This window comes from Varanus komodoensis, unplaced genomic scaffold, assembly GCF_004798865.1.
Source record: "Varanus komodoensis strain SLA01 unplaced genomic scaffold, ASM479886v1 scaffold16, whole genome shotgun sequence".
NCBI lineage: Eukaryota > Metazoa > Chordata > Lepidosauria > Squamata > Varanidae > Varanus > Varanus komodoensis.
The window spans coordinates 6,453,567-6,480,831 of NW_025335468.1; the positions used below are offsets into that span (position 1 = coordinate 6,453,567).

General features: G+C 43.1%; 1 protein-coding gene across 1 annotated transcript in view; it reads left to right on the forward strand.

The window, feature by feature from the left end:
* MUC2 (mucin 2, oligomeric mucus/gel-forming) overlaps positions 1–27,265 on the forward strand; it is a 71,259-nt gene that overhangs the window by 31,552 nt on the left and 12,442 nt on the right. Inside the window, exons 26-39 of the mRNA XM_044426077.1 lie at positions 881–1,012; positions 2,821–2,977; positions 3,958–4,001; positions 5,116–5,307; positions 5,545–5,574; positions 6,173–6,667; positions 7,981–8,559; positions 10,505–10,981; positions 16,374–16,711; positions 17,792–17,966; positions 21,070–21,317; positions 24,147–24,330; positions 25,050–25,245; positions 26,234–26,412. Coding sequence (XP_044282012.1) covers positions 881–1,012; positions 2,821–2,977; positions 3,958–4,001; positions 5,116–5,307; positions 5,545–5,574; positions 6,173–6,667; positions 7,981–8,559; positions 10,505–10,981; positions 16,374–16,711; positions 17,792–17,966; positions 21,070–21,317; positions 24,147–24,330; positions 25,050–25,245; positions 26,234–26,412 — 3,426 coding nt within the window. The remainder of the gene's footprint in view (positions 1–880; positions 1,013–2,820; positions 2,978–3,957; positions 4,002–5,115; positions 5,308–5,544; positions 5,575–6,172; positions 6,668–7,980; positions 8,560–10,504; positions 10,982–16,373; positions 16,712–17,791; positions 17,967–21,069; positions 21,318–24,146; positions 24,331–25,049; positions 25,246–26,233; positions 26,413–27,265) is intronic.

A 27,265-nucleotide genomic window follows, 5' to 3' on the forward strand; every position in this document is an offset into this window, starting at 1 on the left:
ATATCAAACAATAACAGTTTAAAATAGCACCAGGTGGAATGTAAAACGATGAATGCAATAAATCGCAGGCCCTGAAAAGAGTCAGTGCAATGTAGTGGTAAAGAGTGTGGGACTGGGACTCAGGCAATCTGGGTTCTAGTCATGGCCCAGCCATGGAGCCAACTTCCAGCCAGTCACCGACTCTCAGCACAACCTATCTCACAGGGTTGTTGTGGTCGGGGTGAGACTGATAGCAACAGGAGGAGAATGATGTAAGCCACTTTGAATTCTTTAAAAAAGACAAACTGCAGGATATACATTAAATAAATAAATGAATAATAATGATGATAATAATAATAATGGCCCATTTATTAATAGAAAGAAAAGCTTAGCAGGAAAACGTCTAGATAAGTGCACAGAAAACTTGACAATATGTATTTTATTGAATCAGACAAATACAGTTGTGAGAATTTTCCTTTAATTAGCTGCACCTTAATGAATGAATTGGGGGCTTGTTAAAAGCACCACTGAAGCATCATCTCCTTCCATGCAATTGTAATCTGGGCTCATAGTCTTGGGGAAAGACTACCAGGAGTATCCCCTTACAGATGTTCCTGGACACACCAGGATGTGGGGGGTCCATGGGATCTAAAAGGAACTGTGCATGGCCCTGCTCTCCCTATACCATGAGGTTACAGTTGTACGGAGGGAAACACCCAAAGAGGGCTGTAGATTCAGATCAGAATGTGTTCCCTGATGAAGTTGAGCAAAGAAGAATTTCAGTTCGTGATATGTTAGAAATTATCCAGGGAGGTGAAATACATGTAAATAAACTTGCTTAGGATGGGAAACAAGAGACTTCTGCTGCTGGTTGTCTGATGGGTCTCCTTTGTTCTGTTAGCAATCTTCTGCGAGTACTACAATCCTTCGCCAGAGGAATGCACTTGGCACTATGAGGCTTGTGGACGTGACATTACAACTTGCCAGGTCCTTGGTCAAGTTGCAACCAACTTTACATTGCCATACCTGGAAGGTAAGAAACAGCAAGTTAAGGGAAGGAGGTGCTGTCCTACTGGGACTGAGCCTGTGCTTTGCTGCAGAAGGCCCCAGAGTCTGGCCTCAGCATTTCCAGAGAGGGCTAGGAGAGAATCCTGCCTGCAACCCCAGAGAGCCGTTGCTGCCAGTCAGTGTCCACAAGACTAGGCTAGATGAACCAATGGTCTGGCTGAATGTAAGGCAGCTTCCTCTGTTCCTATACTCTTCCATGAATATTGAATTGGGAATGAATATAGCTCATTCAGTGGGCTAACCCCCCCCCCAAATATGTATATTCATCTTTGAAATTGTGTAGAGTGAGACACATGAAAAGCCGCAGATTTTGCTCACATTTTCACAGCCCATATACATCATTTTCTCGGTGCAGTGTGCATTGCAAGCATGTGTGATGAATCTGTCTTGAGAGTGGGCATCTGTCAGATGCCCCGGCCTTGGCTCCCTAGACTCCAGCCCTCTTTCTTGCAGGTGTGAATCCAACTTCTTGGCAAGTGTGCGGAAAGTTTGCGTGGATGGCACCAAGAAGCATGTCCATGTGAGCGCTGCACAAGCAGTGCCCCCCTTCTGCACATGTGACTTGAAGCCTTTGTTTGGGCTGCCAATTGTGCAACCCGACTTCCACAAGCATTTATTATTATTAATTTTGTTTCTATACTGCCTCATAGCCAGAGCTCTGGATGGTTTACAGCAATGTGTAAAACCAAACAATAAAATACAATGCAAATGCCATAGAAGCAACAGTGTTGCCATGAATTTAAAATTAGCTTAAAATAGCTAAAAACGCAGTAAGTTCACCAACTTCCTCTCAGCTGTGCTCACTGCCTAAGTGAGGGCCAAGCATGAGCAGATGCCCAACAGACAGAAGGGGGCTGGTGTCCATGGAGCATTATAGCAGCCCCAGCGCAATGGTACCACTGAGGACCAGCCATGGTCAGGGAGCTGACCTTACCAAGCAGTCTTGTCCTGGAAGGAGCAGCCTCATCCTTTCTCTCCAATCAGTTGGGGATCACTGAATTCTTACGGGCAAGAGCGCCCTTTGCCAGCAGGCCATCTTGCCTTTGTGCCCATTTTGCCAGAGAGGATCCTGAAAAAATGCTTCACACAGAAGTCTCAAAGGTGAAGCGGTGTGGAGTGCTTGTCCCCAGAGGTGGAGCATGGCAGTGGAGTTGTATTACCTGCTGAGGATTTGAAGACTACTCGCCTGAATGGATGGCGTTTTCTTTCTACCTCTTCTTCCCTTACCTGAAACATTGCCATTGAAGGAGCGGGATTAGCATCCGTAGTAGCATGGCTGAGCTCTTTCTGACCCAGTGGGCACTCAGGCTGGATCGTTTCCCCACATCACAAGGGCCTTTTCTGCAATGACACTCCAATAATGGAATGCTTTACCACTGGAGATTCGCCAGGCACCTACCTTAAAGTGTTTCAGGTGCCTGGCAAAAATCCTTCCTTTTCTGGTGCACCTTTGGCACCATCTAGACTATTTATATGAATGCACTGTTTTTTAATTACATTACTGCATTTTGTTTTTATTTAATCATTTCATTGGTATTTTACTCTGTTTAAGTATTATGATATTTTAATTGCATCATTTTATTAATGTAATTTGTAGATTTTACATTGCAATGGCTGCCCAGAGAACATGATGCTAATGGCCAGCTTTTAAACAAATCTAATAAATTAATAAAATAATATCAGTCCTCTGTAGGCATGGACTGTATCCCTCGTGCAAACACTGCTGTTATGGTATTTAGCATCACTTGCAACATGCTTCTTTGTGCAAACTAGGCTGCTATCCAATCTGTCCTCCGGAGGCCCCTGTCTTCAATGAGTGGACCTCGTCGTGTGTGCCTGGGGACCTCTGTGGCTGCTATTATGAAGACATGCACTACCCAAATGGCTCCCTGATACCCACATACAAACCCCAAGAACTGTGCCAGGAATGGTATGTGAGCATGCAGAGCTGTTTGATGTAAATACAAGGAAAGCTTTTGTTTGGATGTTGGCACTGAAGCCTGCTGGCCTCTGGGCCTAGAATTGGCCATTTCCAGAAACATGAAAGTTCGTCAGCCAGGATGCAAATGCCTCCTATGTGGGGGGTTCTCCCCCTCTTTTTTGAGAAAAGATTTATACACTGGGCATTTCCCCACTGTCGTTGGCAGTTTAAGTGTCAGTCCTCCTTTGCCAAACTTGCGACTGAGAACAGAGCAGATGCCCCAGAGATCTGGCTCCTGTCATCATCTTCCCCAACCTGCTCACCTATTGCTGATGGTTTATATGATTTGAGTCCAGGCAGAACTGGGGAAACTCACCCATCCCTACATGAAAGCCTCTGCTCTTGAGGTTATGTTATATGGAAATGCTGGTTTTGATCATTTTTAGGGCTCTAAAAAGTTCCACCCTTAAAGGCTACCAATTTTTTAAAAATGAACAAACAAACAAACAAATAGCCTAGATCAAAGGTATCTAAAGGATATCTCTTTTCTTACTAGACCCTCGTGTACATTAAGGCTGGGAGTGTAGTCACTGCTTAAGGTAGCTTTGTTAGTGGTTATGCAGCACAGGGTAGCTAGAATTCTCACCCATCCAGTGCAGCTGTGTGAATTCTCCTGGAATTCCATTCTTAGACATGTTCTCCTGGCTGAGTCCTTTTGTAAGCCTTGGGAGACTAACAAAAACATTCAGTTTTTAGGACAATATATGAATTGCAGGACTAATGCTTTAACTTGGTGTTTTGTTACACAATATTGCAGAGTATATGCAACAATACTTACTGTTTTAGGTTATTTCATGATGTTTTGGTATATTATGCTGCAGCAACAATTGCAAGCTGGGCACTTACTGGACTGAAGTGCAAAAGATGCAAATAAACTTTCTGATGTTTCATTTCTGAAATCACTTTCTCCCCTCTGGTTTAAATTTTAGTTTCTGTGTTGCAGTGGGAACAGTGCACTGTCGGCCTAAAAATGGTATGTATATCTTTTTTGCAGTTTCTGCATGCAAGAAACAAAATAGAGCACTGTACATTTCTCTGAGGGTTGTATTTCTTTGCAGTTTGGGCAATGATTTAGAACACAGGTAGGAAGCCTGTGGTTGGACTACAGCTCCCATCAAACCCAACCAGTATGCCCACTGGTAAGGGATAATGGGAGTTTTCATCAAGTAACATCTGTGGGGCCATATATTCTCAATCCCTGATTCATAATATGCCCTGCTATTATATGTCAGATTGTTAAATATTATTTTTTAAAATAATAGCCATTTTGCTTCATAGTCATTCCTTATGACTAAGCATATAACCAGTGAAGAAGTGGGCTGGTAAATATTTCATTGTAAGTGCTGGCCTTTTTCCCTTTAGAATTAAGCACTTATTTACAGCAAAACCTGCATATGATTACGTACTCAGAAGTCAGCCCCATTGAGTTCAGTGGGGATTATTTCCAAGTAAATTGCAGTCCAAGTTTCAAAACCAGTCACAGCAGGTAATTTTCTGTTTTCTTTACAGTGTCATCCTAGGCACGTTTACTTAGACATAAACCCCATCAAGTTTAGTGAAGTCTGTTCCCAAATAACTGCATTTTGGGTGGTTTGTTCATGAATAATCCTAGCATATTGTGCCATAAGTTTATACTTCCTAATGCCATTTTAGTAACCCTGCTTTTAAGCCAAGTTACAATTTTACTGAGGCCTCATAATCACTAAAGGCACTGAGTGCATCTCATTGTGGCAAAATCCTATGTGTGGTCGTACACTTAGTTTCGGCCTGCCTGGGAATGCTAGGAATGTGTGGGAAGGACCAGCATGAATACTCCATGCAGCTCCTCCTTGCAGATGCTTGCCACACTGAAGCAATTTCTATGCTCCTAATTGTATGCATGAGTGATGCTTAAGTTTATGTCCTTATTAAACATTCTGCCACCTTGCTCCCAGGTGTATTAAAATCAAGAATATTGACTTTCAGTTGACACTCTTGTGGGAGGACCCACTTTTTGTGCTCTGGATGTTTGCATGTGTGCTTTGGTTTGCTGGTTTGGACCATGTTGTCCCACAGAACGACTGATTACACTCGTTTCTGTCATGCAGGCTGCTGCATTTATGAGGACAAAGAGTACAACGTGGGAGACATCATCACGGAGAGAAATGGATCGCTCTGTTTTGAATTAATATGCACATTATCAGGTGCCTTGGAGGTTCAGGGAGTACACCCCTGCAGCACAACAGTGCCTCCCACAACCACTATTTCAACTACCTCTTCCACCACTATCACAACCACAAGTAAGCTTGCGGAGGTGTTAATACACATGTGTTGATTTTCTCCTCAGAGACAACCGGTTTTACATGAAGTTGATTTTACATCTCTTTGTATGACATTCAGTTGCTAAAGTAATACAGATACTTAGTATGATATAAGTCATATTATGTTTGAGGCTTTTGTATGCAAAATCTACAATCTTCTCCAGAATGAACTCTTAAAATGGCATGGACTCATTATATTTTCTTTTCCTGTTTCAGCTCCTACAACAACCACTTCAATTACAACAAGTAAGCTTTAATAAGGATATTGGGGAAGGGCCATGGTTGAGTGCTAGAGCATGTATTTGGCATGCATCGTGTTTTAAGTTCAGTCTGGAATAAAATGGGTAATAATCCAAACAGTAATGTGATGGGAGTGGCCAAATTCTGCCCCAAATGCTCAGCAGCCATGCTAGGCACAGTGTTCCATGTAGGGCTTGAGCATTAATTGTGTGACTCAGTGCAGGACAAATGCAGGTGTTATATCTAAGTTCACTGTTGTGACATCACCAGTAAATTTGCCAAAGGCAATAAAGAGGTAGGCATGCATGTTTAATTATCACCTTGGAGATTTTAACCTTAGGCATTTCGCTGTAAGGAAAAGTAAACTGCAATCTTGTGTATCAGTCCTTGTGCATGGGAGTCCCAGGATAGAAGTGTTGCTGTTTCCACTTCTCTGGCTTGGGATATGCTTTGTTCTCAACAATGGTGGTGATGCAGGGGCTGGGGTAGATGGATCACCTCCGGTATGATGCACTTTACTATAATAAAGTAATGGTGGAAAAGTGATCATGTGAATCCATTGCACATTCAGCTCAGAAGAATGACTTCCATATTTGTCTCACAGCTCCATGCATCTGCGAATGGACTCAATGGTACGATGTCAGTACTCCCACAAATGAACCAGGAGGTGGTGACTACGAGACATATGAAATTATAAGAAGTAAAGGATATGACTTTTGTGCAGCCCCCCTGGATATTCACTGCAGAGCTAAAGATGCACCTGACCAAACTCTGGAAGAGCTGGGACAGAAAGTGGACTGCAACGTTACCTATGGATTAATTTGCCGAAATGAGGACCAGGATCAGAGTCTTTGGAACCTCTGCTATGATTATGAGATCAGTGTGTTCTGCTGTCCAGTCCCATGCTCAACTACAACAGGGATTACAACCACAACCAGAACTCCTACCACTACAACACCACCCACTACCACCAAACCAAGTACTACCACACCAACCACCACAATGCCAACCACCACTCCTATTATTACTTCCACACCATTGACCAGCACGTCAACTGTTTCTCCAAGTACAACCACAGCAACAACAGAAAGCACTTCAAGTAATTAATATATGCTAAATTTGTGGTGTCGGCTTGCATGAATGAGGATACTATGCCTTTGATTGGCTTATTTAATACATATCTATACTCCCCAATAACCGTCTGGGTGGTTCACAATCCTAAAAGACTGAGGTATATTGAAAGCTAAAATTCCATAATATACCTATGAAAGGAGATTAACATTTCCAATGTTGAATGATATGAGGATCAGGATAAGAGCTTAGAATATTGTGGAGTAATGGCTATGCATTTGCTTTTACTCACCAAATGTTTCTTTAAATCATTGTCCACTCTGGCAGCTAAACTGGGCTTGCAAATTTATTTTGAGGAGCTTTGAATGATATTAAGATATTATTAATTAATATTAAGGGGAAACTCCCATACCTAATTTCAACTTTGAGAAAATAGTCCAGAGCTTTTCCTCTGGTAATTGCTCAGATGGGGTACCAGTGTGTGATGCAGGTGATCTTGGATGCTGCTTCAGAAATACCAATGATATACTGCCATATAGGTAAAATTTTAAAAACCTCAAGCATTCCAACACCAGATAGGTAGAATGAGTGGTATTCAGAGGATTAATGCCAAGGCGAGGGGTGCAGCTCCCCAGTTCCTCATTCCACACTGATTCCAAGCTCAGAACAGATTGCCAGCTCCATGGGTTATTTATTATTAAGCTAATATTCCTCATCTATTAGCCCAAACGCGCTCTACGTGGACTCTGGAGGCATGTACCCAAAGTCAACAAAATCCAGTTCTGGGGTACCTCGGCTCATGAACGCATCAGTTCATGACCAAATAAGGTCGCAAACAGAAATTTGTTGCCATCTCTGCATTGGGTGACAGTCATGAGCACGCCTGCCTTCTCTGCATGGGCACAATCGCGATAGTGCTGTGGGGCGGGGAGATGGCCGCGATCATGCTGGAGGGGAGATGGCTGTGATTGCATTCATGTTCCCTGCCTGAGCGTGCCCATGATTGCACCCGTCTCCTCCCCCTGAGCGCACCTGCAATCGCACCCATCTCCTCCCAACCCCCATCTACCCCCAAACCCCGCATCTCCTGGGGGAGGGGAGATGGCCGTGATCTTTGTTGTTCTTTATCACTTTGCTTCAAATATGTGTGATTAAAAAGATAGTTACAGAACGGATTAACCTTATTTACATGGAACCTTATGGGGAAATTTGACTTGGCTCATGACCAATTTGGGTCAGGATCAGAGTCCTAGAACGGATTAAGTTCGTGAGCCAAGGTACCACTGTACTTGCCGACAGTAGCACAGCCGGAGTAGGGCTTGCGGGATGCATTGCCTCCAGAACCAGCGACGTCACTGTTCCCCTTTTTCTACCCCTCTCTTGCAGCTGCTTGTCCTGACACTGAAATATGCGAGTGGTCGGACTGGATCAATGTGAGCGAGCCAACCCCTGGGCCACTAAATGGTGACTATGAAACCTACGACAACATCAGAGCGCACGGCATAATCATCTGCCACAAGCCGGACAACATCTCCTGCAGGGCAAGGAAGTTTCCGCAATACCCCATCGAAGCCCTAGGACAAAATGTGACATGTAACGTGTCGACCGGGCTTATTTGCAAAAACAAAGACCAGGTTCCCGGGCCTGTCATGCCTGCCCCAGTGTGCCTGGACTACGAGATCAAGGTTTACTGCTGCAGATGCGGATCCACGCCAACCAACACCGCTCCCACGACATCCACCTCTTCCAGGAGTCCTTCCCCCACCACCCCCACTCCCACTCCCACATTGTCCACCACCCCCAGCTCTCCTTCTACACCATCCACCACTCCTGGTACGGCTTCCACACCACCCACAGCATCCTCTACACCAACAACCATTTCTCCAAGTACAACTACTACTACGACAGAAAGCACGACAGGTAATGAAAAAGTATCAAATTTGCGCATGTGTTTTAACGTATGACATCATGCCGCTCCTTCCCCCCTCCCCTCCCTTCCCTTCCCCTGCCCTTCCCTTTTTATTTCTTTCCTATTACAGGTTTATAATCTCCACAAGCCAAATCTGTTTGGTTGGCTCACATTCATAACTGTCAGTAAAATATTGAATGCTAACATTTCAAAAGCAACATTCATACTGTTACTTCTGCTTACAATACGGTAAAATGATATGCAGGCATTGTTCTCTTTCAACAGGAGTATGTATCGATACTCTGGCAGCTAAACTGGGCCTCCATGCTTATTTGGAGTAACTGAAATGAAATCATGACTTGGCTAGATTAGGGGCCAGACAGTTCAAACAACCTCAGAGTCAAGCTTCCTATTGCTGGGGTGTAAGTTTGGGACTCTGAGGACAATTACAGGGTAAATGGACAGAGAACCACATGTGGACATCCAGTCTGCAAGATGCGTTTAAACTGAGAGTTTGGGAAATAATTACACTGACGCTTTTCTTTCTTTTCTTCCACCTCCACCCTTGAAAATATCTCACCACTGATGACAGCAATCACCACAAGTAAGTCCTACAACAAAACATGGGTTATTATGAAAGCTTCCTTTCTCTCAGTCTTGCTTTCTAACTATCTTTCCTGTGTGTGGGGGTGTGGGGGGAGGTATAAAGAGGAAGATAAGAAAATATTAACATGCTGGTGATAAAGGGTTTGCTGGGAGACCCAGGGGAATTTACAAATCATAATCTATATAACTCTTGGCATGTACGGAAAATCTTCAGTGTGAGTGGTGTCCTCATCCGGTACCGAGTCACATCATCCACCACTCCAATGGCTATTTAGACATCAAGTACCTCTCCTGCTATGACTTCCACAGCACCTACCCCTCCCATTACTGCTGCTGCACCACCCACCACTCCTGTTACTATGTCCACATGTAGTATAGTGCCACTGCCATTACTACTTCCATACCATCTAGCACTCCTGGTACTACTTGAGCAGCATCCACCATTCCTGTTACCAGTTCTGCTACTGGTACTACTTCCCCACTACTTCTGTTACTACTTCCATACCATCAAGTATTCTTGTTCATAGTCCCACATGTAGTACCACTCCTGTTACTACTTCTGCACCTTCTGCTCCTCCCATTTTTCCTTCTATGCCTGGTATGACTAATGTTACTACTTCCACAGCATATTTCACCACTCCAACTTTTTGGCCTATATGACCAGTACTATTACAGAAATTACGACAGGTAATGAAGAAGCATGAAATGTGTGCCTGTGTTTTAATGCATAATCTCATGCCCTCGCCTTCCTTTATTTGTTCCGTTCTTTGCTCCTTCCTTCCTTCCCTCCTTCCTTCCTTCCTTCCTTCCTTCCTTCCTTCCTTCCTTCCTTCCTTCCTGAATGCTTATACTCCCCAGAGCCGAACACTCTTTTCGCTCTGAGTGAACACACTTTTAGTTCACTCAGAAAGTCAGAAAAATATTGAATGCTAACGTTTCATAACATGGTGTAAGAGCTGATTTAGCTTTCTAAACACTATACAAGAATGTGACCAATGCGGCTTGAACGCTCTGCTCAGTGCAGGACTGCAGGATAAAGCTTTCTTAACGGAAAGCTGTCCAGTTGCATCTGGAACGCCTCCAGGGTGGAAGAGCCCACATCAGCCTAAGCCATTGATTCCATGCTGGCTCCCCCTTGGAGGATGCAGATGTGCTGCATGCTGGGGAATTGCTGGCAGCTGCAGGGCATTTTTCTTCTAAACATGCACAGGGCAGCATCCTTAGTAACCAGCAATAGAAGCCGCAGGCGTGGAAATATGGGGAAGCCCTTGGCTGTCATTCCTCACCCCAGTGCTCCACCACTGATGCCTCCGTAGTTTTCCTGAAATCGGCTCTCCTTTGATCTCACAGCTGGCTGCATCGTGTGCTACTGGTCCCCGTGGGTCAGTGTGAGTAAACCAAATTACAACGACAAGGATGGCGGAGACAACGAAACTTACGCCAATATCAGAGAAAAGGGCATCCACGTTTGTGGGCAGCCGTCCAACATCTCATGCAGAGCCAAAGACTTCCCCAACACCTCCCTCAAGGAACTGGGGCAAACCCTGACCTGCGACGTGTCCTCTGGACTCCTCTGTCTAAACAAGGACCAGACCCCCGGGGGAGTGGCGCCGATGTGCCTGGACTACGAAATTAGCTTTTACTGCTGTGACCCCTGCATCACCACGACAACTGGGACAACGGGGACAAATGGGACAACCGGGACAACCGAGAGCTCCATGACACGAGTCCCACCTGGAAGCACAACGTCGACGACCCCAGGGACAACAGAGACAACAGAACCGTGCACCACAGAAGAACCAGAACCATATTCCAGCAGTACTCCAGGTCGGTAGAGAAGTGCCTCGGTCACAGGCAGTAATACGGTTACTACTGCAGTCATGAAACTATCCAGGAGTACACATCTCCAGCTGTTTCATGATTTCAGCAGTCCCATCTTCTTATTTTTAATCCTTTATTTAAAATTTATTTTATTTCATTTCATTTCATTTTACCCTTTTGTGCACTGTCACAATAGCCTGTTGGCCTTGGATGGTTTTACACTGAGGATCATTTCAGCCCTCCTCCCACCTCTCGTTATGAAAACAAGGCTAATGTGGGCTTCACTGCGGAGACCTCTGCAGTTGCTGTACTAATTTCACGAACTGGTTCGTGCTGCTCTGCAAAGGGCTGAGGTGCTCCATGGCCATGCCAGGCGATTTGCAGTTTTCCTCTTGAGTGCGTCTCGGGGAAAGGCAGCCGTTCGCCCTCATCTCCTCTGGGCAATCCCTGGTGCCAGGGCGGACAGCCCCTGCGGCCGCCCTCTATCCCTGCCTCGTGTGCTGCTGCTACAAGGACACTGCCACAGGCACCACTCTATCTGCAGCGGCTGAAAATGGGGGTGCTCTTGTTGGGGATCGGGGTGCACATCACCACTCATGGCTGCCAGTTGCTGCAAATGCTCGGTTGCATCAGACAGACAGACAGACAGACAGACAGACAGACAGACAGACAGACAGCAGTCCGTGAGAGGGGTCACCTCGCCCAACGGTTTATGCCTAAACAAGGTCAACACCAAGGAGAGGTGAACTGGATGGGTTACTAAATTCAATACAGCCTTAAAGGAACTGTGTGCTATCCCACCTACCTACCTTTTTAACATGGCTGCCATAAAATGATATTTCTAGTAAGTATAAAGAGGTTTTCTCATGAATTGAATGACACCAATGCATTGAATGATATAGCGTGCACCACTGCAAGGCGCCTCTACTTGATTACCTGTTCACCATTGCTAACACTATACAATGGTTTGCTTTTGCACCGACCCAGCAATGCCTGTATTTCCTCCATCTTCATCCTATGATGCATGTCATTTTACCCTGATGCAGTAAGGGTGAAGTCTGCTTTGTGTAATGATCTTAAAGGGTTTTTCTCCATAAGTTAACATATGGTGTTAAATATGTTTTCCATTCACTGTGGAATATAGGAGCCAATGACATTAACAGAGGCATGACTTCAAATTTTTCTTTTGTAATGCAATTGATTTTTCAGCAATAGATAAGAATGGATGGGCTTTGAGTGTTAGTTCACAGAATATAGAAGATTTATGCTGAAAAAGGGTACATGCCTACCTGGCAGTGAGCCCCATTGAACATTGAATCTGTATAGTGTGGTTTGAGAAGATGCATGTCATCATTTCAAAACCCATTTTTAAAAGGTGCAGGCAGACTTCTTAGGCTCTCAAATGAATATGTTTTGATCAGATATGTTGCTTCACTGAATTTTTTCAAGAGCTGCGTTTCAACTGCCATTCAATCATTGTTTTTCATTCCTGCTTTAGCAGAGACTACAACAAGCTCAACATTCACTCGAACAGCTACACCTACAGCAACCAGCACTGGGGTTTCAACCACAAATGAATCCACAATAACCACACTCCATCCCACAACATTGACAACATTGAGCACAACATTAATTACATCAAGTTCAACCAAGTGGCCAAGTACAACAATAACTTCAATTCCTACATTATCAACAACAGGTTGCTGTGAGAAGGATGGTAAAACATTTCCACCAGGTAAATAACACAGTTTTGATCTACCTGAGATTGCACCAGATGCATGGCAACATACAAATCTCCTTTTGAATTGTTATTTTAATGTATTATTTTTCTTCACTGGTATTTGTTTCTTGTTACATCTTGCTAGGTAATGTCCTTTCAAAAATTTTACACAATAGGAAATCTACATATCTTACAGGCAATTTTTCAATTCACATAATCTAAAGCATGCCTAAGAAGTACTGTGTACACCATGAAAAGTATTAAAAATCTATTCTTCCTGACATTTCTTAGGCTTAGGAGACATGGCATCCAGTCTGCAGCATGTGGAGCAAGCTATCCTAGAGGCAAAGTGCAAATATCAACATGAATAGGCTTGATGTAAACCCACTGGCCACTGAAAGAGGTTCTGTCATCATAGTGCCAGGCCCTGACATTGCTTGGGTTTAGAGAACATGACAATCCACACTGAAGAGTTGAATGTGGGTTGAGTATGGGCTACTGTTGAACCATGAATTACTCATGATCAACCCATGATAAGCACCCTTGGTGTGTTGTTGGATGGTATAGTGTGGGTTGTTCACCATGGCTTTTTGCCTGGTTTGTTTTTTAGACAACATGATAGCATAGCAACAACCCACAGTTCACCCACACCTAGCCTTTGAATGTGGTTTATTGTGTTGTCTGAACCCCATTACTGTGAGTTGCCAAGCGAAACTTACAACGAATCAGCAGCATCATGGAAGTGACAAGTGGCAGCTGTTTTTGAAATGGAATGTAAAATGGTTCCCTAAACAACTATTGTGAAGCTTGCCATTTTCTAAGCACAAGTAAAGTCTTGTAAATTTAGAGAACATCCCAAAGGTCAAGTGTAGCTATTGTGATCTGATGTATAAGAACATCCACCGGAAGTAGGCAATGTATGTATGTATTTTTTATTCTTGAAATCTACGTACTGCCTTATCTAATAAAAAGAAGTTGGAGGTGTACTAAAATTTAAAATAATAAACCTTGCAATTATATAAATAAGAACAGCAAAGATTCAAGAAATGCTATTGCACAAACCAGGGCTGAAGTCAATAATGCTTTGTGCAAAAAAAACCATCAGAAATTACACATAATGTAGAATTCTGATTTTATTTTTAGTAAATAGTGCCTATTTGTAGAATTTGTAGGAATAACATATCAATGCTGAGCAATTCCACATATTTCTTTGGGACGAGTTCTCCCATTTCTCAAACCTGACTTGGAACTCTATAAAATTCCCAGCACATGCACATAAAAGATCATGTGAAATAGAATTTTTATTTGGTCTCATTTGAAATTTGGCTTAATACATTTTTTTAATGGACAGTCTTTCCAGGTATTCTATATAATACAAGGATTTTGCAATTTGCCTGTGAAGATGTGTGTGTGTGTGTGTGTGTGTGCATATGTTAAAATCATGCAAACAAGTTCAGTTCTAGCTAAGTCTTTAATTTAATATTACAATCTGCATATGTTGACGAATTTAGCATATTCCATTTGTAGTCCTTAACAAATTAATTGGAAATCATCCCAGAAGCCTGAGCAGGTCTTACATCTGCATTAACTTGCCTAGGGCTACCTACAATTAATCTCAAGATAGGTAAACCCGAATCTTTTTCCTGTTGATGCAAGTTCACAGTTCTCACTGTATTTGTGAGAAAAGCACCCGTGAAGCTTGCACTACAGAATCTGTATTTAAGAGTTGCATTTTACAGTGTCCCTTTACAAATGGCAAATGATAGCACAGACTAAATGTGTCATAAGCATCTCCCAAAATTTTAACTTTTTGAATGAAGAACTAATGAGAAAAAGGGGTCTCCCCTGTTCTTGTACCTACAATCCTCACCCTCATTTGTCATCAGAATAGGTGCTTGTGGGGTAGAGAGGGCGAGTGCAGAAATAGTTACGGAAACAGAGTGCAGAAACAGGTATTAGCTTGTTGTGATTTCTTTTCAAATGACAAATTGGAGTGCACACGCAGGGAACAAGGCAGTGTTGTTAGGCTCCTTGTGTGCATTCAGCAGAGAATCAGAACAGATCCTAGAGGATTCAGACTTGCCTGCAAAATTAGGTGTCAGCGTTCCTCCTCCTCTTCTTTCTGTACAGTTTCTGAGGGCATATATAGTACCCTTGTGTGTTCAGTTTGTACATGCATCAGATGCCTCTCTCCAGGTCCAGGTCCTGGTTCTTGAGGACTCTTGGCAAGTCACTCTCAGTAAGCCCCATCCCTCAGCAGCTTTCCTTTGTACCACCATTATGACTAGCTGCTGTCACTAGCTGTGGTTTTTCTCAGCACTATGACCCCTGCCTGCTTGACAGGCAGAGAGCCAATGAGCAAATAGGCCCTGGCATCTCCTGCTGTGTCTAGAGTGAGAAGCAGATGAGCAAACAGGTTGCCATGGTGAACAGGAAGAGCAATTCCAGGGGAACTTGTCAGGGAGCCTCAGGACGTCAACAGGAACCCCTTGAGGCCCGGTTCTCAACAGCATGAGGAAGGGATATATTTCTGTGCTCACCTCTCCATCCCATACACACCCATTCTGTGTCAGTCGCCATCTGAAAAAGGGCTACAGAAATTAAGCACAGGTAATTTATAGTAATCGATTCCAGCTTCAATGCTGCTGGAAAATAATTGTACAGACACCGAGGTGGCATTATGAATTTAGACACTAAAATTCACCATAGTTCTTGAGAAATTGGGCAAAAGCAACTATGCAGTCATCTTTTGGGAAACTGCTAGTTAAGACTTCTTGAGGAACTAATTCTTGTGAATGCTGATATAAACAGATCTGATTTGGAGGTCCTAGACCAATATGCTGAATGGAACACAGATAACTTTTGGATTCTGTGTTTTTCCAAATATTGTGATGTAGCTCTTGGCTCAAAGAAGAGTGAATTCTTTAAGCATCCTTATCTAGCACCCTCTCTAAAGACTACTGCATAGCTTCTTTTTCCAGATTCACTGGAACTGTGGTGATGCAGTTCTTGGATCAAATAAGATATCAAAACCCTATATTTTAAGGGTACAATACCCATCATTCAAGAGAAAATGTGTTTAGAAATAAGTATTTTGTGACAAAGCCATTAAAACACATATGAAAATACAATACTGTATGGTTTTTTTGAACACCCACATCCCATGCACAGAGACATTGATGCAGAAACAGCAGAGAATGCACATGCAAATAAAAACATGAAAAACTGACACAAACCAGAAATACACTGGTCTCTCCGGTATTTCTACTCTTCCTCCTGAGTTCTGCAAAATGGCAGTTTTAGCTTTGGTGTCTGTTGCATTTGTTCTATTTTAATTGGTCATTTTATTTCTTTATGGTTTTGTTAATCACTATGAATGCTTCCACTGTTAATCACTGTGAGAGGAAAATGCAGCTTCATATTTTATTGTAAATAGCACAAATACATAATGGAATCTGCTAACCAGGATTTCTACAGCAATCTAGCCCTGGAATTTCAGGGAGCAGATCAAGCAGCAAAACGTGACAGATGGTTTTATCCATTCCTTGTCTAAAGACACCTGGAAAGGTGTAACTCAACAGAAAGTAGTTCATGGTTTCCTTGGCTGTGTATATTTGTATAAGTAGGATTAATCCATGCTTCCTGTCATTACAACTTGTATTTATGCCTGTCTTTCAGGTGCAATTATAGAGGAGGGCATTCACAGAGGAGTGTGTTTTCTTGTCAATTGTTCATGGTGGTGTGAAATAGAATATCACTATTGGGATTGTTCAACCACACCCTCATCAGCACCAACCACACCTGCATCAGGGCCAACCACACCCTCATCAGGGCCAACAACAACCTCATCAGGGCCAACCACAACCTCATCAGGGCCAACAACAACCTCATCAGGGCCAACAACAACCATGCCAACTACAACTAGCAATGGTACTCAGACTATATATACACAACATCCTATACATTCATCTCCTCCTACTCAACCTATAAAAGAGCCATCATGTGGGGATATTCCGGTCAGTAACATTTTTTCCCTTTGTAACAATGATATTCAGTTGGAATGTTCTTTGGATTGTTTTGTCTCTTAAACTGCTTTTTAAATACCTTCTAGCTTTTTTTAAAATCAAGGTTTAAGTGGAACCCTGAAGAAGAAGAAAAAATGGAAAATTCCCTCCATTATGTTCACATTATTTACTTAGTGTATTTCTGATTAAGATATTCTGGTGGCAAGCCCCCAATCTACCATCAGAATTAATGCTATCCTTTTTCTTCAGCTTAAAAGAGGTGACTTCCCATTTGTATTGGCTCTTATTTAAACTGCAAGTTTAAATACAAATGGTACAGACACTGGTAATCTCAAGAGTGGATAAGTTCAATGCAGTGCATGTGCAGCTGCCTTTAAGTTCAGAAGTTGGAATTAGTGCAGAATGCAGGGGCTTGGCTGTTTTTAGGAGCTGCTGCTTTTCAGAGTGGACTTCCTTTGTTGAAGCAACCACACTAGATGCTGATTTGCTACCTAGTGCCATTTATGTGTTTAGTATTGGTGTACAAAGTCCTGAACAACTTGGACTTGAGGCCAGCATACTTGAGAGAGCCCCTTCTTCCTTATCAATATGCCTGGCCACTGAGGTCATTGGAGGGCATCCTCCTGGTGATTCCACGCAGATCCCAACTGGAATCCACCAGGAGAAGAGCCTTCCGTGTGGTGGGCCCATTACTATGGAATTCCCTGCATCAGCAGGTCAGGCAGATTTATTCTGAGAAGGTGTGTCTTGCTGAACAGTCATGATCTTAACACAATTTTGGTTTTACATGTTTTGATGCATTGCTTTTATTCTTTTGTTTTAACATTATACTGTTCACTGCTCTGGAATCTGGAAGTGATTCAGAACTACTGTACATTAAAGAACTAAATAGAGCAATAAACAATATCTCTGGATATAGACCTCAATTCATCAACTACATTACTTCAATCAAGAAAAATCTAGTACATTGCAAGGACATGGGTTGGATGAGGAATCTTCTGGTTAGTCTTCCTAGCTGTTAACATGTGTTTAGACATGAATGTTGTTTTCTTTCTGCCTCTCACATTACAGCCAGGAGGCTCAGAGTGGATATGTGAATGTGTGGAAGCCATATGCATTTCTAATGACACCTGGCAGCTGAAGAAAAAAGAATGCATTCCACCTGAAAAGCCCAAGTGTTCCAATGGGCTTGCCCCTGTGCCTGTGCAGGATGCGGATGGATGCTGCTGGCACTGGGAATGTGACTGTGAGTATGCACCAAAATCCATCTGATGTTCTCCTGATGGATCTGTCTTGATAGGGGAAAGTTCTTGCAGCAGTGGAGCCTGCTGGCTCTAGCATCGGATGGGCAGGGTGTTCACTCTGAACTTGAGTCTAACGTTCACATGAGTGATCCATGGTGTGGAATCCCAGCCCCTGAAGGACTAAAAGTTCAGACTCCAACCTGACATAGGAGCCATCATCTTCCTCTGTGTTGTACTGTACATATGCTGGGATTAGGGTCTCCTTTCTCAGAGCTGTAGCAGGTAGATCTTTTCCCAGTGCTGTTCTCTTGTCCCAGTTCAAACATTAGCAGTGGCACTGCTCTTTCTCATGTGATGGAGGATTGGATATGCACTCCTCCTCTGCCCCCGGCCACTTAATATGCAAAATGACTTACGAAGTGGGCAAAGTACTCAGAGACGCAGATGCATTGGTCCTTTACAGTACAGTTCCAAAGAGAGGGAGACACATTGTGCTGATTTAGGAACTGCCTGCATTGGCTTCTGTGTATGGAGCCAATGAAATTGGTCTGATTTGGTGTGTGGAAGACAATGTCAGGGCCAACGTGGTAGACGTGGTTTACATGGACCTTGAGCAGACTTAGAAGTCGTGGAGTTTAATAAAAGGTGCTCCTCTTGTAGTTTAGTAACAAGTTAAAGAATAGAGAGCAGAGTGCAGGAATATCTATACCGTATTTTTCCGTCTATAAGACGCCCCCATGTATAGGACGCCTCCCACTTTTCTTACTGATCTCTGAGTGAGCAAACTGCTGCTTCGCCGTCTCCCTGCACATGCACCTGCGTTTACACCAGTCTTTCCCCAGCGCACCTGCAATTGCGCCAGTCTCCCCCCCCCCAGCGTGCCTGCGATCGCGCCCATCTCTCCCCCCTACCAAGCATGCCCGCTGCTGCCACCTTTCAACTGGCCCCCTGTTGAAAAAGCTTGAGGACTCCTGGGCTACATGTTCTCCGCAGCATCAGCTGACGTCAGTTACATAAGACTCATGATTGGAGGAAACCTGTTAGCTTGTCTCTGCAATCAGAAGTTTTGCTCGTGAGACTAGTTTGCAGAGGTAAGTTATCGGCAGTTTCGCAACAACGGTTCTCCTCTCGCCCCCCCCCCCCCGTGTATAAGACACCCCTCCACTTTTAGGTAAATATTTTAAAGAAAAAGTATCATCTTATACATGGAAAAATACAGTAATTTCTCCCACTGAAGGGATGTATAAAGTGGGGTTCCACAGGGTTCTGTATTAGGACCAGTGCTTTTCAACTTAATCATAAATGTTCTGGAATTAGCCATGAGCAGTGAAGGATCCAAATTTGCAGGTGGCACCAACCTATTTAGGGTGGTTAAAATTAAAAGGGATTGTGAGGAGCTCCAAAGGGATCTCTCCAAGTGATGAGAAAGGGCATCAAAATGGATAATGCCATCCAGTGTAAACAAAGGTAAAGTAATGGATGATGGGGGGAAATCCCAATTTCAGGTATAGATGGATGGGATCTGAGCTAGTGGTAACTGACCAAGAAAGGAATCTTGGGGTTTTCCGGGATAGTTCTATTCAACCCAGTGCATGGCTGCTGTGAAAAAGGCAAACTCCATCTTGGGCATAAGTTGGAAAGGAATTGAAAATAAAAGGATTAAGATCATATTCCTTTTGTACAGATCTATACTAAGACTGCTCTTAGAAACTCTTGTGCAGTTTTGGTCACCACATCTGAAAAACAACATTGTAGAGTCTGAAAAAGTATAGAGAAGGGCAACTAAAATTCTGAAGAGTAGAAGCCACTTTCCTATGGGGAAAGGTCACTACAGCTGAGATTGTTTAGCTTAGAAAAAGGGTAAGTGGAGACATGACAGAGGCATATAAAATTGTGTACGGTGTGGGGAAAGTGGAAGACATTTTTCTTTCTCTCTTAATACTAGAACTTGGGATCATCCCATAAAACTGGCTGGTGAGATATTCAGGACAGATAAAAATACTTTTTCACACAGTGTATAAATGATGGAATCCACTTCCACAAGAGGTCGTGGTGGCTACCAATTTTTATGGCGTTAAAAGTGGAGTGGACATATTTATTTATTTATTTATTTATTAAAACATTTTTATGCCGCCCCATTCGCCGAAGCCTCGGGGCGGCTTACAACAATAAATTAAAAGTAATTATAATATAAATTACAATAAATATAAACATTAAATTAAAAATACAAAATACAAAAATACAATATAAAATAAGCCGCCCTGGCCAGATATGGAGGAGGAGGCTCTCTTTGGCTACTCTTTGGCTACTAGTATTGCCATGAGCACAAGTTGCTGGGGAATGCTTGCGCTCATGCGCTGCTTGAAGGATCCTGGGGGCAGCTGGTTGACCATCCTGTGAACAGGTTGCTGGACTAGAGAGACACTTGGCCAGACCAAGCAGGGCTCTTCTTCTGTTCTTCTTACATTCTTAGTATGTCTGACACATGTCAGGGTCTTCATTTTATTTGTGTGTAACCAAACTTGCATTTCTCAAATTTTGAAACAAATTACAGCATGTTAAAAATCCACACATAGAAATAGAAAGACCTTAAATACATGCAGAGCTGCTTATTTTAGCAGAACATTTAGAAAGTTCTTATAATACAATACAATGCAGGTGGAGAACTGGAACAAATGGGTTGTTATTACAGTCTGCTTTTGTCTTTGCCTTTTTAAAAAATTGACTTGAGTAGGAGGAAGTAGACCAACAAATATTAGGACTTCCACTCCCAGGATTCCTCAACATTGGCCACACCAGCATGGTCTTCTGAGAGTTGAAATCCAAAGCATCTGGAGATACATCTTGTGACCGTACCTGGTATACAATAGAGAGGATGGCTCCGGTTCTTGAGCTGTTATTGCTGCTATTGTGGCTGGCGATATTTGACACTACATCACAGTTTCCAAGATGAAGTCCTTCCAGATTTTCTCAATGATTTAATTTCTAATGCATGAGACATCAGGATCTCTTGCCTTCCCTGTTAAAATGGCTTTATTCATATTCTTCTATGTGCTACCAAAGAAAAATCTCAATTAATTCTATAATTCTATTGTCTTTCCAAAGGTTATTGCACTGGCTGGGGAGACCCACATTACATGACATTTGATGGCTTCTACTATAGCTTCCAAGGGAATTGTACGTATGTCCTTGTGGAGGAGATTATAAAAAAACACGGAAACTTTGGAATATATATTGATAACTACTACTGTAGCCCACATGAAACTGTCTCTTGCCCACGTACACTCATTATTAAGTATGAAACCCATGAAGTGCACATTAGAACAGTGCGACAGATCCCAATGACAGTTCAGGTGAGTAACAATTTGTCAAATGGTACTGGCTGTTGTAACAATTCTGCACTTGTCCAGAAGTAGCTCAAGATTTGCTAAATGACAACTGAGGATGGCCAACAGTTGTTAACAATAGCTTTTTGTACCATATGTGCCTTGCACACATTTAAGTAGGTCTCCATGCTGAACCCCCTTCCCCAGCTTTCTAGCTGGGAGGGCAACCTCACATATAAGTGTAAGCCTTTTCTCCAAGCAAGTTACACCAGCTGTTTCTGATCAAGGGAGTTCTCTAGCTTCCATTCTGGTGATTACACACTGCACTCTTCTTGGATCAACTTCAGGAAAGATACAGCAAGGAGTGTGTGACACTGGAAAACATTCTGCATGAGCTCAGTGGGTTTTTGACGCATTTCCAGTCTGATGGCCAAAAGCAAGCTGAGCTGGGGTTCAGCTTCAGCTTCCATGACATCGCTTAAAATATTTGCACAACTTTAATGCTGAGGACTGCAAATCAGGTACGACTCAGCAGAGTCATCTCACTGTATATGTATAAACTCCACCTCATCCACCTTGAATTTTCTGACAGTTAATTTCAGATTTATGCAAAATTCAGGCTCCCCCAATTTAAACACATTTGTGGAATAGAAGACTGATTTTTGCCCATTTGATTTTTGCACCCAATACCCTTGATGACTCTGCACATTGTACAAATCTCCATTCATGTTAAACATGGAAGTCTGTGTGCTGACTCAGCTTGTGCCAGATTTTGCTGCTGCCTGTGCAGAATCAGATTCTATGGGGCTGAGGTAAAAAAATCCATAGGATTTTCACTCCATTACCGGATCCCTCGATATCTCTAGCTACGCTGCACAGCACTACTATGGCTCATTTGTGCATTTTTTCCACAGTTCCTTGGAGCCAATGCTCCGTCCTTCATGTCTTTCCTAAGCATGGCCCTGTCACTGTAGGCTGCTTTGCCAAGTCTGGCTGGCTCCCAAGACTGCATGCCTCATTTTTGTAAGGCTGTGGCATATATATGGCAGCACTTATAATAGCAAATCTGATTTCCCAGTACATGAAGTAAGATCCAGACAAGGATGGAAAAGTGACTTTAGAAAGCTAATGTTAAAATGTATTCCACATGCTTCATATAGATTCGCATCCCATCTAAATGTAAATGAAAGCAAAATGTGGTCATTGTAGCATAAGCATCATTTCAGTCCAGAAATAATTTTTACTAATATGTGCACTTTGCTCATTAATTCATTGTCAGGTTTTAAAAGGCATTTTTGCTTAAGGTCAGGATAATCCGAAGATATTGCTTCACTGAGTATCTTCCAAACATCAGGATAGTTTAATACTTGCTTTAGTTGAGTGAGGGTGCAGTCCTGCCTGGATGCCTGTGTCCTGTCGTGAGCTGGTCCCCTCCTTCCTTCCCCAGGTTCCAAAAGACCTGACAATTCTTTCAAAATGCAGTTCTTTTGTTTAGACTCAGCACATAATGGAACAATTTGAACACCAAGTGGCTTTCTACCAAAGCTGAAAAGAGAAGCCTCTACTCATGCAAAGAGCTGAATCTTACCTGGAAATTTGACTGGAAAGGTGCCTCCCTTTCCAGTAAAATTTCTTGCTCCACCCTCAGGGTGACACTTGCTGCTTGAGGGCCAGATGGTGTGAATGGCAAGCCACTCTGACTGAGCAGCCCCCTTCTCCCAACAGCTCCCCACTGGCTTGAGGGATGAATTTCACACTTGCCCCCTGTCTCCTCCTGAAAACCCTCCTTCCGCTTCCAAAACAGGCTGATTCTTATGCTTAGTCCAAGAAACTTCACTGGGCTACCTCAGAGGAGCTTCAAAGCCTTTGCCTTTCCTAGTGCCTCCACCTCTTCAGAATCCTCCAATGACTCCCATTGCACAGTCTGCCACGTGTGAGACACTGGCCCACTCCCTCCACATCCCCCCAAACTTAGAGAATGGCCAGCCTCCTATGAAGGATACAAGGACTGTGAAGAGGAAGGCTGCCTGCGTGCTCTCCTGCTGTGCAAAACACTTGGATGGTCAGTTTCACAGTGCTGGTCATGCCTCAGAGCAGGAGCAAAGGACAACCAGATTGCCAAGTTCTGTGACAGCACCAGTCTCCCCGCTCCATTTTCTCGAATTCCCGTGCAATTCCTTCTTCTGCCCCAGAACCACCGAGCTCTGTCCTGGCTGCAAGAGGGTAGGCCTAGCTCCAGCTCAAAAGAATCATAGAATACTGAAGTTGGAAGGAGCCATGAAGGCCATCGGGTCCAACCCCCTGCTGTTGCAGAACACCATTACACCACTCCACTCATCTAGATGGCTGTCCAGTTTTTTATTGAATGTCTCTAGTGTGGGAAAGCCCAACACCACCTCTCCAGGCAGCTGGTTTCACTGTTGTATTGCTCTGACAGTGAGGAATTTTTTCCTGATATCTAGCCTGAATCAGGGTTGTTGCAACTTGAACTGATTATTCCATGTCTTACACTCTGGTATCAATGAGAAGAGATCTTGACCTTTCTCTTTGTGACAGCCTTTGAGGTGCTTACAGAGGGATAACTCTGAGCTCAGTGACCCAATCCAACATTTTGGATTTTGCAGCAGGATTCCAAATACCCCTGTGGCCATCTAGACACCATCTAGCAGTCATACAATTGCTCTGAAAATAGATTCATTTGGCCTATAAAAGCAAAACAACAGACAGCAACTGCTCATTTCTCTTTTTCTTTCCATGCTACCATTTTGCATTTAAAATAAATCTTTTCATGTGCTCATTAACATGGACAAAACTTACATATTCATTTTTTATTTTATTCTAACCTGTGGACAATAGGTGCTTGTGAATGGGGTGCTAGTGGCTCTACCTTTCAATAAACATGGCATGAACATTTACGTGTCAGGATTAAACCATGTGGTAGAAATTCCGTTCCTGAGGACAAATGTGACCTACAATGGCATGGCATTCACAATTAAAATGCCCTATCACATATTTAGCAACAACACCCAGGGACAATGTGGTAAGAATTCCTTTCATTTGTGCTTCTAAAACCAGAATAAAAATATCTGCCATATTTGGGGATGGGCATTTGGAGGTGACAATCAGACTATTTACACAGTGATCATTCGATGATTATTGTTGCCCTTACATGCTGTCAGCTTGTCCCTGGCTTACGACAACCCTATGAATGAATGCCCACCAAAATGTCCTGTTCTTGGCAGTCCTGCTCTTCTCTTTTAAGTACTTCCATGATACCATGTGCAAGTTATTATTTTTCCATTAATGGAGATTCTTGGCATATGAACAAAAACATAGTAGAATACAAAGGCCTGTAATACAAATGGTGTGACTCTGTTGTCAGATGTATCCATCACCATCACCACCACATTGCAATTCTATTCCGCCTTTTTTCCTCATGTGAGGAAAAAGAGGCAGCTGATATAGCTCCATCTTAGCCTCACAACAAAAACCCTGTGAGGTAGGTAGGGCTGAGAGTCTGTGACAGGCCCAAAGTCACCAAGTCAGTTTCATAGCAAAGTGGGAACTACAATCCAGTTTATTCTGGGTTCTCAGTCCAACACTTTAACCACCACACCACAATAGTTGCGATGATGATGATGATGATGATGATGATGATGATGATGATGATTTGGCCATTCTCAGGCAGCATGATTATCTAGTAATGTAACGGAAGACATCTCCTGATGTGTGAACTCATCTGCCTTTTGTCAATATTAGGTACATGCACCAACAGCACCGCAGATGACTGCATGTTGCGCAGCGGACTTCTTGCAGAGACCTGTGAAATAATGGCTGATGACTGGATTGTCCAAGATCCCAACAAGCCTTCATGCCCTCATGCCCCCCCAGTTGTGAGACCAACAACCACAGTGCCCTGCACCCCATCGCCACTCTGCGAGCTTATTAAGGAAAGGTAACTATGCGCTAGGTTATTTTCATTTTTGGAATTTGCATCTGTCCAGTTGGGTGCTGAACCCCATTTCTTAAAATTTAGTATTTCTGAGGCTGCTGGTTCTTTTGAGTGAATATGCTCTAGAAATTCATCCTGTGCTTGCTTGTGATATTCTGGGGCAAGTGACCCATCCCCAAAGATGCATGGGATGAAGGTAACTCTTATTCTTCCTTTTTATTTTTTTAATCCAGCAGCACATTTACAACATGTCATTACTGATACACTTGGTCTCAAAGAAGCACTTCAGGCACATTTCTTTAATTTTTTGTTGCATAAAGTGCTTTGCCGGTTTTATCTTTATGCCTAAGCGAGAATTTGAAGCTTAGTTGGCCACTTAAACAGTGCACCATTGACTGCTTTAAACTCCTATTTCTCACTGTGGACACTTAATGGGGAGACTTATGGCAGAGTGGATTTTCCCAAGGAGGGAAGAGTGAGGAAGTCATGGAACTTGGCTGAATTCTAGATCACCTCAAAGCAATGCACATTCAGCAAGCAGATGAAAGGTCTCAGCATACCATGGTTAATGCTGACTCTCACCAGGCATTCTCAAATTTTTATAAAAAAGAAACAAGCCAGCACATACAGATGCTAGTGATAATGATTTTCAGGCTTTTTGATTTAGAGGAAATCTGCATACACACTGAACATAATCCAACTGATGATAGTTGAGCCAAATTTAAAAGAACTGGGGCAAAAATTCTCATTCTCCAAGGCAAAGAATGACTCTGGGCTTTCATTTTGTAGATTCTTGTGAAAGAACAAGAAATGTTTATTCAGCATTCACCTTATTCATAATCTGCAGAGAATTGCCATCCTTTCTGGTGGCTTTAGGGAAAGCTACCTTTTTGCATATATTAGAATGATAACTATTTGGAGAATGAATCATTTCCCTGATGACATAGGCATGGATCCATCAGCATCTGATTAGCTTTTTCCCCTGATCTAGTGCATTCCAGAAGTGTCACGAGGCTGTTTCTCCTGACTCCTACTATGCAGCGTGCACATTTGATAGCTGCATGGTGCCTGGCCAGAACATGGAATGCGCAAGTCTTCAGAACTATGCAGCAACCTGTGCAGACCAAGGCGTATGCATTGACTGGAGAGGTCTTACCAGTGGCGCATGTCGTAAGTTCATACTTCTAAAATTCATCTAAGGATGAAATATAGCCTATAGGCTTGCGGGGTTAGGTTCTCACCAACCACCTTTGAATGCTCAGTCTGCTACTTAGGTCATTGAATCATCTGGTGTCAGAATTACATCTCCAAAAGCTTACTGAAATAGATTTACAAACTCTCCTCTCCAAGGTGATTTTATTCCCCATCAGTATATGCAATTCTATTTTTTTTCTTTTGAAAAGCTGTCATTATTTTCAAACAAATGAAAAAGTTCAGTCCCTTAGACACCTCTTATTTTATCAATCTGAAAATGTACCACGTACAAGTAAGTAGTAAATTATTGGAAGGAAGGAAGAGGGAGAGATGAAGTTGGCTGGATTTGGCTGTCATAAGTCCCCCTTCTCACCATCATTTATCTATTACATAATTTCTTATTTGCATATGCCCCTTCTTCCTTTCAGGCAACTCAAGGTAGCTCACACCATTCTCCTCCCTCTGCTCTCAATCTTATCCTCACAACAACAACCCTGTGAGGTAGATTGGGCTAAGAGACTGTGGCTGGCCCAGAGTCACCCAGCTGGCTCCATGGCTGAGCGGGGACTAGAACCCCGACTGCCTGAGTTGCAGTCCTGTGCTTTTGACCACTGCACCACACTGGCTCTCAATAGTCCCCCACTTTTCTGTTGCTGCACAGTGAGGACATCTTCTCAAGAGATGCCAAGCCAGTCTTCATCCTCATTTGGCAGCCTGCATAGAAAACATTAGATCACTCAGTGTGTCCAGAGGAAGAAGGCACCATCACTGGCCATCCAGAGAAGACGGGGGCAAGGATGAGAGGGTAGAAGCCAGCCTGGCTATCCCT